This window comes from Notothenia rossii (assembly GCF_949606895.1).
Source record: "Notothenia rossii genome assembly, chromosome: 1".
Classification (NCBI taxonomy): domain Eukaryota; kingdom Metazoa; phylum Chordata; class Actinopteri; order Perciformes; family Nototheniidae; genus Notothenia; species Notothenia rossii.
In genome coordinates, this window is record NC_136912.1 from 95,441,919 (window position 1) to 95,454,352 (window position 12,434).

The 12,434-nt window shown below is 41.6% G+C and overlaps 1 protein-coding gene across 1 annotated transcript in view; it reads right to left on the bottom strand.

The window, feature by feature from the left end:
- Positions 1–1,215: 1,215 nt before the first annotated feature.
- The window catches only part of LOC307019994 (glutamate receptor ionotropic, NMDA 3A-like), a gene marked incomplete at both ends in the record, with an annotated part of 15,079 nt that continues 3,860 nt past the window's right edge, over positions 1,216–12,434 (bottom strand). The window contains one exon of the mRNA XM_079651088.1: positions 1,216–1,881. Coding sequence (XP_079507214.1) covers positions 1,216–1,881 — 666 coding nt within the window. The remainder of the gene's footprint in view (positions 1,882–12,434) is intronic.

The window sequence follows — 12,434 nt, forward strand, 5'->3', positions numbered from 1 at the left end:
AAACCTTTTAGAGCTCATAAAATGGAGTGAGTTTGGAAAAGTGCTGTATAAATAAAGTTGACTTACTGGAGAAGTCATTATAATAAGCAAACAGAAACCTTACACAGAACACTAAGAAACATAAAGCATCTGTTTATTCATAATTAGACTATTTGACCAGAAACTAGGGTTTAATTTATGGTATTTGATCAAATAAGGGATAATTAGTGGGTTTTTTAAAGGTGACTTTGGATTAAATATGTGAAATATGCAACTGTTTCCTCCAGTGACTACAGAAACCATGAGCGCCTCATTCATCATTGTGTATTTTGTATGATTAAGAAAAACGTGTACAGATAGACGGCCCCGCCCACTTTCCGCTAAGATCACGGAGATCAGTCAGTACGTCTGTGGGAAACACTTCCTCACAGCTAATGATGCTAATGATGCTAACGATGCTAACGATGCTAACGTCTAGCATCAAAGTAAACAGTTGTCATGTTATAAGTCAAACTGTAGATGCCGCATTGCAATATAAAAGGTTAAGTATCCCAGTTTCGGTGTGAGCTGCTTCCTGCCACTGTAAGCCACTGTCCATCCTCTATTGATTTAAATAAAACCATCAATCCAAACCAATCGCAGATCTCCAAAGACAAGACTTGTAGATAAAAGAGGCGCAGTGTTCTTGATGTTTTGATGCGATCAGTGAACACTTGAGATTGAGAATATGAACCGCCAGTCTGCAGCAAACCGAAAACCCGCCTGCCTCACTTGAACCATGGGAATGAAAAAAGGACTAACAATGATCTTGCTCGTTAGGAGTGAACATGTCAGCACAGTTCTTGTTGTTCTGAGTTTGAATCCTCGTGGTTTTTGGCACTCTTTGTGAGTCGCTCTGGAGGAAAGCGTCAGCTAAATGCATGGAATCGAATTAATGAATTAGTGGATAATAAAAGTTTTCAACCAAAAAGGGGCGGGGCCACGATGTAGAGGTATAGTCTATGGATGGGTTTCTCTCATCTATATGACATAAAATATCGCATAGGATGTTAATACAACAGGATGTGTCTTGATGTGTGCATATGTACAAATGTGTCTGTTAATTGTATATATATAAGTATAAACATATATTTATACATATCTTTGTTATTGTATTCTGGATTGTGGGAAACGGTATTTTGATCTCTCTGTCTGTGAACACAAACTGAAAGATTGACAATAAAGTTGACTTTGATGTTACCTGGACAGGTACGGCCCTGAGGTCTGCAGCGCCTCCTTGTGGTCGAAGCAGTTGACGTGGTTCTGGATCAGAGCCTGGTCGGGTCTCAGCAGAACCGCGGCGGCGATGGCGCGTCGGACCAGCTGCAGGGCGTCTCGGACATAGAACTCGAGCGGGTTCTGCTCCACCGGGCCGTACGCCAGCAGACCCAGAGGCAGCCCGATGTTCTGCAAAGCCTCAGGGCTGAGAGGCTGACCCAAAACCCAGTGCATTATGGGTAATGTGAGGCCCAGGTCCTGAGCGCCACGCAGAACCGCCGCCATGCACTGTGGGTCGGAACCAAACAGAAGAACCGCTGCAGAGGAACGGTTGTGTTTGAAGTGCTTTGATAAGAAGTCGTGGATCTGAGTGTCGTCGTGAGCTAACTGGGTCAGATTGAGAAGAGCTCGGACCTGCCAGCTGACCTCTGACCCCCCTCCGCCGTCCCATGATGCACTGCTTCCCCCGTCCCATGAAGCACTGCTTCCCCCGTCCAGGATACTCAGGAGCCCCCCCGCCTCCTCCCAGCCCCGACAAAGAACCACGGTTCCCTCCCTCCAACCAGACCGATGGAGAACCGTCAGCAGCAGGGCGGAGAGAGCGGACTCTGGGACCGCCATCGCCATCTGGAGGTGGAACCGGTTCTACACAGGAGCAGCAGGGTCAGGAGAACCAGGAGAACCAGGAGAGTCAGGAGAACCAGGAGAACCAGGAGAACCAGGAGAGTCAGGAGAACCAAGGGAGAGTCAGGAGAACCAGGAGAACCAGGAGAGTCAGGAGAACCAGGAGAACCAGGAGAACCAGGAGAGTCAGGAGAACCAAGGGAGAGTCAGGAGAACCAGGAGAACCAGGAGAGTCAGGAGAACCAGGAGAACCAGGAGAGTCAGGAGAGCCAGGAGAGCCAGGAGAGCCAGGAGAGTCCAGAGAACCAGGAGAGTCAGGAGAACCAGGAGAACCAGGAGAGCCAGGAGACCCAGGAGAGTCCAGAGAACCAGGAGAGTCAGGAGAACCAAGGGGAGAACCAGGATAAAAAAAACAGAAGGAGAACATCAGAGTGAATCAGAGGTCCAACAGAACAAATAAATCACGCATCAGAAAACCAATCACAATTCAGGAAATTAAAAACATATCTGATGTCAAATCAAAAGAAAAGAGAACATCAACAGAGAACCAACAGAGAACCAACAGAGAACCAACAGAGAACCGATGGAGAACGTAAGGAAGAAGAAAAACAATAACATGAATAGGAATATCATGGTAGAGCAGTGCTTGTGTTCCTGCAGACTGAAGCAAGAAGTGCTTTTGGAAAAGGGAACTACACTTGCCCCGCGGCATCCTGGGATTTGTAGTGAATCCCCAGCAGAGCAGGGTAGTCCCAGTAATCCTCGAGTCAAAGGGTCACTTGTTGTTGTTGATGGGATTTACTCGCTCTTAATCCTCACAAATAATTCCCAAAATGTTTCTGCCCTGAATCCACATTTAATAACACTCCAGACTAAAGGTTACAAATACTTTCCTGTGTATAAAATGATAGGAGCTTTAACTACAAAAGTCGACTGAGTTTGTGAGAGAAACTCCTCTCTTTCCCCGGTGACATGGTGTGTGTGTATTCTCTTCGGTTTGAGGTTCAGTGTGTAAGTCGGGTTCATCTCACTGGGAGTCTCAGATAAAAGGGGATCCATCAGGAAAACTGACAGCAGCTTTTAAAGCCCACGTTCAGGGAATCACTGATGTAATCACAGCGAGAACAAACCATGGTTTTATCCTCCGCTCAACATTCTGCTGCCATAACATGTCTACCTGCAGACAGGGGGAACGGAGACGCCCAACATCCATCCAGGAGTTATTTCACTAACTCTGTCTGTTTGAGTCGGCAGCTTTCTCCTAAAGTAGCTTCACATAATGCACAAATATTAAAATGTCATATCAAAAAGAAATGTCTTAATGTTAGTAATGAGGTGGAGACGTTTCATGGTACGGTGGCCGACAGGTGAGATTTTTGTTGGAAGAAGCGGGCTGCAGTTTCAGAGAGGATGCAGATATAAAAACCCAAATGTTCCACATGAAGAAACATCTCCAGAAACAACACATGCAGCGTTTAGAGAACATTCAGCAACTTGAGGAGACATGGCAGCGTTTACTAAAAGCTGCAGAAACCAAACGCTGCAAGAAGCTCAAAACACAACTGAGACCAGGGGACACTAAAGAGTGACGCACACAGCTGGGAGACCAGGGGACACTAAAGAGTGACGCACACAGCTGGGAGACCAGGGGACACTAAAGAGTGACGCACACAGCTGGGAGATCAGGGGACACTAAAGAGTGACGCACACAGCTGGGAGACCAGGGGACACTAAAGAGTGACGCACACAGCTGGGAGACCAGGGGACACTAAAGAGTGATGCACACACCTGGGAGACCAGGGGGACACTAAAGAGTGACGCACACAGCTGGGAGACCAGGGGACACTAAAGAGTGACGCAAACACCTGGGAGACCAGGGGGACACTAAAGAGTGATGCACACAGCTGGGAGACCAGGGGACACTAAAGAGTGACGCACACAGCTGGGAGACCAGGGGACACTAAAGAGTGACGCACACAGCTGGGAGACCAGGGGGACACTAAAGAGTGACGCACACAGCTGCGAGACCACGGGGACACTAAAGAGTGACGCACACACCTGGGAGACCAGGGGGACACTAAAGAGTGACGCACACAGCTGGGAGACCAGGGGACACTAAAGAGTGACGCACACACCTGGGAGACCAGGGGGACACTAAAGAGTGATGCACACAGCTGGGAGACCAGGGGACACTAAAGAGTGACGCACACAGCTGGAGACCAGGGGACACTAAAGAGTGACGCACACAGCTGGGAGACCAGGGGGACACTAAAGAGTGATGCACACAGCTGGGAGACCAGGGGACACTAAAGAGTGACGCACACAGCTGGAGACCAGGGGACACTAAAGAGTGACACACACACAGTTGGAGACCAGGGGACACTAAAGAGTGACGCACACAGCTGGGACGGAGCGCTTGGTGACGTTCAGAAAAGTATATATGTGATTAACTGTCTCTTGGAAACTTAACTAAAATCTTTTATGGTCTTATTTGAACAATGTGGTCACATGACTCCTTCCTCTTCAGCAGAAACCTCTTACACACACCATTCACACACTTGTTTATACACTCTTTATCACTGAAAACATGCAGAAAGGATTTTGATTTATGACAGTATTTTCTGATTTATGGAGTGACGGTAAAAGACCTCGGTAAAAACCTCTAACTCTAATATATCAACAAAACAGGGCAAGAATAAGAACCTGTCTTTATCCAACGTTCACTGTGATATATATGCAAACGAGCTCAGATTTAATAAGACGCTGCCTCATTTGCATATGCCCCGTTCACCTGTAGAGCGTCATTTAAACTCAGAGCTGTTATCACGCCTCAAATCTTACCAAATATTAACTTTTCTGCTGAAGTAACGCCGGCGATCTGTGACATCTCCGGAGGCCAAAGGTCCGATGATGTCATTGTTATTTGCAGAATTAACTGAAGGCCAATCATTACAGCACTGATGCATGATGGGTAAACATGGCAGCCCGCCAACTCTCTCACACACACACACACAAACACACACACACACACACACACACACACACACACACACACACACACACACACACACACACACACACACACACACACACACACACACACACAGACAAAAGCTGAAGATAGATAAACAGAAATGATTTTAGTTCACGCCTCTGAGTGTTGATAACAGAAATTGAAAGTGGCTCAGCTGTTATTAAAGATCCACAGACAGCGCCAGCCTCGTTAACGTAATCCATTAATGATTAATTAAGTCTTTCTGACTCTACTGTGTGCGGTCTGTTGCACATATTGTACAGCACACAACGCAACAAGGTAAAGGATTAATTAAAAGTATTTATATAAAAGTCTCCAACCGTCACACTGTGAGCTCAATTCATCCCTGAGTCATCTTTTCGGATCACTTTTGTTTCTTTGCTCTGACGATTTTATAGATTTTCTGAGCAGAACAAGAGACGACCTTGACATCAGGTGAAGAGATTGTTATTCTGTGTGTGTGTTTGTGTGTGTGTGTGTGTGTGTGTGTGTGTGTGTGTGTGTGTGTGTGTGTGTGTGTGTGTGTGTGTGTGTGTGTGTGTGTGTGTGTGTGTGTGTGTTTCATCTGTAACCCACTTTAGTCTTTATTTCTTATTTCGGTTATCTGTTAGAAAGCTTCTCGCCGAAGACTGGGAGCCTGAAGGCAGCTCAGGGGTGTTAGTGTTAGTGTGTGTGTGTGTGTGTTTGTGTGTGTGTGTGTGTGTGTGTGTGTGTGTGTGTGTGTGTGTGTGTGTGTGTGTGTGTGTGTGTGTGTGTGTGTGTGTGTGTGTGTGTGTGTGTGTGTGTGTTTGGGTGTGTGCATGTTGATAAACGTGAACTGAATTCATTAAAAACTTAAGCAAATAGTTTTTGTTTATCCCACAGGAACTAAACACATCATCACTACATGTTTGTATAATCAGTTCATCATCAGCTCGTTAAGTCTTTAATGAGGTATGAGTCTAACAGGTCACACAATTACAACTCCCAGAATACCTTGCTCTAAATCCTAGCCTTAGTAGTAGCAGTTAGCATGCTTTTTTATTATTTAAGAGATGATGTAAAGGCAGTGAAAACCACCAACCAGTCGCAGCACCCGACCCCAATCTTTTCAGATGTTTAGCAGCTGCTGTCAGACAGACGCTGAGTCATACATCTGTTGTTGACTTAGTAAACATCAAACAGCTGAGTCTCTGAGTCTCTGAGTCTCTGAGTCTCTGAGTCTCTGAGTCTCTGAGTCTCTGAACAGATGTTGGCTCTCCTATAGATAAACTCTGCAAACACCAAAGAGCATCAGGACTCCTTCTGACACAGAATCATTCAGAAATGACGGCCAGAGTTAACACCAATGACTCGTGACTTCTCTCTGACTCTAAAAACAATGACATATAACAAAGATTCAGATCCATGAATTAGTGAAGAGTCATTGGTGTGTTCGTCAGAGGAAAGTCACGAGTCATTGGAGTTAAAATTGTGGTAAAGTAAAAATAAAAGTCACGAGTCATTGGTGTTTTGGGGTCCAAAAGATGAATTGGTGTTAGAGTGAAAAATAAATCGTGAATCATTGCTGTGATATCCAAGAAAAGTCTTTGTCGTTGCAGTCGAAGAGAAGTCACGACTCATTGGTTTTATATGCAAGAAAAATCACGAGTCATTCGTTTAAAGTCCAAAAGAAGTCAAGAGTCATTGGTGTAAAAGTCTTTGGTGGTAAAGTCTGTGGTGGTAAAGTCTTTGGTGGTAAAGTCTGTGGTGGTAAAGTCTGTGGTGGTAAAGTCTTTGGTGGTAAAGTCTGTGGTGGTAAAGTCTTTGGTGGTAAAGTCTGTGGTGGTAAAGTCTGTGGTGGTAAAGTCTTTGGTGGTAAAGTCTTTGGTGGTAAAGTCTGTGGTGGTAAAGTCTTTGGTGGTAAAGTCTGTGGTGGTAAAGTCTTTGGTGGTAAAGTCTGTGGTGGTAAAGTCTGTGGTGGTAAACTCTGTGGTGGTAAAGTCTGTAGTGGTAAAGTCTGTGGTGGTAAACTCTGTGGTGGTAAAGTCTGTGGTAGTAAAGTCTGTAGTGGTAAACTCTGTGGTGGTAAAGTCTGTAGTGGTAAAGTCTGTGGTGGTAAACTCTGTGGTGGTAAAGTCTGTGGTGGTAAAGTCTGTGGTAGTAAAGTCTGTAGTGGTAAACTCTGTGGTGGTAAAGTCTGTAGTGGTAAAGTCTGTGGTGGTAAAGTCTGTAGTGGTAAAGTCTGTGGTGGTAAAGTCTGTGGTGGTAAAGTCTGTGGTGGTAAAGTCTGTAGTGGTAAAGTCTGTGGTGGTAAAGTCTGTAGTGGTAAAGTCTGTAGTGGTAAAGTCTGTGGTGGTAAAGTCTGTAGTGGTAAAGTCTGTAGTGGTAAAGTCTGTAGTGGTAAAGTCTGTGGTGGTAAAGTCTGTGGTGGTAAAGTCTGTAGTGGTAAAGTCTGTGGTGGTGAAGTCTGTGGTGGTAAAGTCTGTGGTGGGTAAAGTCTGTGGTGGTAAAGTCTGTGGTGGTAAAGTCTGTGGTGGTAAAGTCTGTAGTGGTAAAGTCTGTAGTGGTAAAGTCTGTGGTGGTAAAGTCTGTAGTGGTAAAGTCTGTGGTGGTAAAGTCTGTAGTGGTAAAGTCTGTGGTGGTAAAGTCTGTAGTGGTAAAGTCTGTGGTGGTAAAGTCTGTAGTGGTAAAGTCTGTAGTGGTAAAGTCTGTGGTGGTAAAGTCTGTGGTGGTAAAGTCTGTGGTGGTAAAGTCTGTGGTGGTAAAGTCTGTAGTGGTAAAGTCTGTAGTGATAAAGTCTGTGGTGGTAAAGTCTGTAGTGGTAAAGTCTGTGGTGGTGAAGTCTGTGGTGGTAAAGTCTGTGGTGGTAAAGTCTGTAGTGGTAAAGTCTGTGGTGGTAAAGTCTGTAGTGGTAAAGTCTGTGGTGGTAAAGTCTGTGGTGGTAAAGTCTGTGGTGGTAAAGTCTGTAGTGGTAAAGTCTGTGGTGGTAAAGTCTGTGGTGGTAAAGTCTGTGGTGGTAAAGTCTGTGGTGGTAAAGTCTGTGGTGGTAAAGTCTGTAGTGGTAAAGTCTGTGGTGGTAAAGTCTGTGGTGATAAAGTCTGTGGTGGTAAAGTCTGTGGTGGTAAAGTCTGTAGTGGTAAAGTCTGTGGTGGTAAAGTCTGTGGTGGTAAAGTCTGTGGTGGTAAAGTCTGTGGTGGTAAAGTCTGTAGTGGTAAAGTCTGTGGTGGTAAAGTCTGTGGTGGTAAAGTCTGTAGTGGTAAAGTCTTTGGTGGTAAAGTCTGTGGTGGTAAAGTCTGTGGTGGTAAAGTCTGTGGTGGTAAAGTCTGTGGTGGTAAAGTCTGTGGTGGTAAAGTCTGTGGTGGTAAAGTCTGTGGTGGTAAAGTCTGTGGTGGTAAAGTCTGTAGTGGTAAAGTCTGTGGTGGTAAAGTCTGTGGTGGTAAAGTCTGTAGTGGTAAAGTCTGTGGTGGTAAAGTCTGTGGTGGTAAAGTCTGTAGTGGTAAAGTCTTTGGTGGTAAAGTCTGTAGTGGTAAAGTCTGTAGTTCTAAAGTCTGTGGTGGTAAAGTCTGTGGTGGTGAAGTCTGTGGTGGTAAAGTCTGTGGTGGTGAAGTCTGTGGTGGTAAAGTCTGTAGTGGTAAAGTCTGTAGTTCTAAAGTCTGTGGTGGTAAAGTCTGTGGTGGTGAAGTCTGTGGTGGTAAAGTCTGTGGTGGTGAAGTCTGTGGTGGTAAAGTCTGTAGTTCTAAAGTCTGTGGTGGTAAAGTCTGTAGTTCTAAAGTCTGTGGTGGTAAAGTCTGTAGTGGTAAAGTCTGTGGTGGTAAAGTCTGTAGTGGTAAAGTCTGTGGTGGTAAAGTCTGTAGTTCTAAAGTCTGTGGTGGTAAAGTCTGTAGTTCTAAAGTATGTGGTGGTAAAGTCTGTGGTGGTAAAGTCTGTAGTTCTAAAGTCTGTGGTGGTAAAGTCTGTAGTTCTAAAGTCTGTGGTGGTAAAGTCTGTAGTTCTAAAGTATGTGGTGGTAAAGTCTGTGGTGGTAAAGTCTGTAGTTCTAAAGTCTGTGGTGGTAAAGTCTGTAGTTCTAAAGTCTGTGGTGGTAAAGTCTGTAGTAGTAAAGTCTGTGGTGGTAAAGTCTGTGGTGGTAAAGTCTTTGGTGGTAAAGTCTGTAGTTCTAAAGTCTGTGGTGGTAAAGTCTGTGGTGGTAAAGTCTGTAGTTCTAAAGTCTGTGGTGGTAAAGTCTGTAGTTCTAAAGTCTGTGGTGGTAAAGTCTGTAGTTCTAAAGTCTGTGGTGGTAAAGTCTGTAGTTCTAAAGTCTGTGGTGGTAAAGTCTGTAGTGGTAAAGTCTGTAGTGGTAAAGTCTGTAGTTCTAAAGTCTGTAGTGGTAAAGTCTGTAGTTCTAAAGTCTGTGGTGGTAAAGTCTGTAGTTCTAAAGTCTGTGGTGGTAAAGTCTGTAGTTCTAAAGTCTGTGGTGGTAAAGTCTGTAGTTCTAAAGTCTGTGGTGGTAAAGTCTGTAGTGGTAAAGTCTGTGGTGGTAAAGTCTGTAGTGGTAAAGTCTGTGGTGGTAAAGTCTGTAGTTCTAAAGTCTGTGGTGGTAAAGTCTGTAGTTCTAAAGTCTGTGGTGGTAAAGTCTGTAGTTCTAAAGTATGTGGTGGTAAAGTCTGTGGTGGTAAAGTCTGTAGTTCTAAAGTCTGTGGTGGTAAAGTCTGTAGTTCTAAAGATTGTGGTGGTAAAGTCTGTAGTAGTAAAGTCTGTGGTGGTAAAGTCTGTAGTGGTAAAGTCTGTAGTTCTAAAGTCTAAGAAAAGTCACGAGTCATTGGCTTTATATCCGAGAAAATTCACAAGTCTGGATGATATAATCAAGAAGAAGTCCAGAGAACATAATCTGAATAATACTCTGTGTACTGTAATCTGAATAATACTCTGTGTACTGTAATCTGAATAATACTCTGTGTACTGTAATCTGAATAATACTCTGTGTACAGTAATCTGAATAATACTATGTGTACAGTAATCTGAATAATACTCTGTGTACTGTAATCTGAATAATACTCTGTGTACTGTAATCTGAATAATACTCTGTGTACAGTAATCTGAATAATACTCTGTGTACTGTAATCTGAATAATACTCTGTGTACAGTAATCTGAATAATACTCTTTGTACAGTAATCTGAATAATACTCTGTGTACAGTAATCTGAATAATACTCTGTGTACAGTAATCTGAATAATACTCTGTGTACTGTAATCTGAATAATACTCTGTGTACAGTAATCTGAATAATACTCTGTGTACAGTAATCTGAATAATACCCTGTGTACGGTAATCTGAATAATACTCTGTGTACAGTAATCTGAATAATACTCTGTGTACTGTAATCTGAATAATACTCAGTGTACAGTAATCTGAATAATACTCTGTGTACAGTAATCTGAATAATACTCTGTGTACTGTAATCTGAATAATACTCTGTGTACAGTAATCTGAATAATACTCTGTGTACAGTAATCTGAATAATACTCAGTGTACAGTAATCTGAATAATACTCTGTGTACAGTAATCTGAATAATACTCTGTGTACTGTAATCTGAATAATACTCTGTGTACAGTAATCTGAATAATACTCTGTGTACAGTAATCTGAATAATACTCTGTGTACAGTAATCTGAATAATACTCTGTGTACTGTAATCTGAATAATACTCTGTGTACAGTAATCTGAATAATACTCAGTGTACTGTAATCTGAATAATACTCTGTGTACAGTAATCTGAATAATACTATGTGTACAGTAATCTGAATAATACTCTGTGTACAGTAATCTGAATAATACTATGTGTACAGTAATCTGAATAATACTCTGTGTACAGTAATCTGAATAATACTCTGTGTACTGTAATCTGAATAATACTCTGTGTACTGTAATCTGAATAATACTCTGTGTACAGTAATCTGAATAATACTCTGTGTACAGTAATCTGAATAATACTCTGTGTACTGTAGTCTGAATAATACTCTGTGTACAGTAATCTGAATAATACTCTGTGTACAGTAATCTGAATAATACTCTGTGTACTGTAATCTGAATAATACTCTGTGTACAGTAATCTGAATAATACTCTGTGTACAGTAATCTGAATAATACTCTGTGTACTGTAATCTGAATAATACTCTGTGTACAGTAATCTGAATAATACTCTGTGTACAGTAATCTGAATAATACTCTGTGTACTGTAATCTGAATAATACTCTGTGTACAGTAATCTGAATAATACTCAGTGTACAGTAATCTGAATAATACTCTGTGTACTGTAATCTGAATAATACTCTGTGTACAGTAATCTGAATAATACTCTGTGTACAGTAATCTGAATAATACTCTGTGTACTGTAATCTGAATAATACTCTGTGTACAGTAATCTGAATAATACTCTGTGTACTGTAATCTGAATAATACTCTGTGTACTGTAATCTGAATAATACTCTGTGTACAGTAATCTGAATAATACTATGTGTACAGTAATCTGAATAATACTCTGTGTACTGTAATCTGAATAATACTCTGTGTACAGTAATCTGAATAATACTCTGTGTACAGTAATCTGAATAATACTATGTGTACAGTAATCTGAATAATACTCTGTGTACTGTAATCTGAATAATACTCTGTGTACTGTAATCTGAATAATACTCTGTGTACAGTAATCTGAATAATACTCAGTGTACTGTAATCTGAATAATACTCTGTGTACAGTAATCTGAATAATACTCTGTGTACAGTAATCTGAATAATACTCTGTGTACTGTAATCTGAATAATACTCAGTGTACAGTAATCTGAATAATACTCTGTGTACAGTAATCTGAATAATACTCTGTGTACTGTAATCTGAATAATACTCTGTGTACAGTAATCTGAATAATACTCTGTGTACTGTAATCTGAATAATACTCTGTGTACAGTAATCTGAATAATACTCTGTGTACTGTAATCTGAATAATACTCTGTGTACTGTAATCTGAATAATACTCTGTGTACTGTAATCTGAATAATACTCAGTGTACAGTAATCTGAATAATACTCTGTGTACTGTAATCTGAATAATACTCTGTGTACTGTAATCTGAATAATACTCTGTGTACTGTAATCTGAATAATACTCTGTGTACAGTAATCTGAATAATACTCTGTGTACTGTAATCTGAATAATACTCTGTGTACAGTAATCTGAATAATACTATGTGTACTGTAATCTGAATAATACTCTGTGTACTGTAATCTGAATAATACTATGTGTACTGTAATCTGAATAATACTCTGTGTACAGTAATCTGAATAATACTCTGTGTACAGTAATCTGAATAATACTCTGTGTACAGTAATCTGAATAATACTCTGTGTACTGTAATCTGAATAATACTCTGTGTACAGTAATCTGAATAATACTCTGTGTACAGTAATCTGAATAATACTCTGTGTACTGTAATCTGAATAATACTCTGTGTGCTGTAATCTGAATAATACTCTGTGTACTGTAATCTGAATAATACTCTGTGTACTGTAATCTGAATAATACTCTGTGTACAGTAATCTGAATAA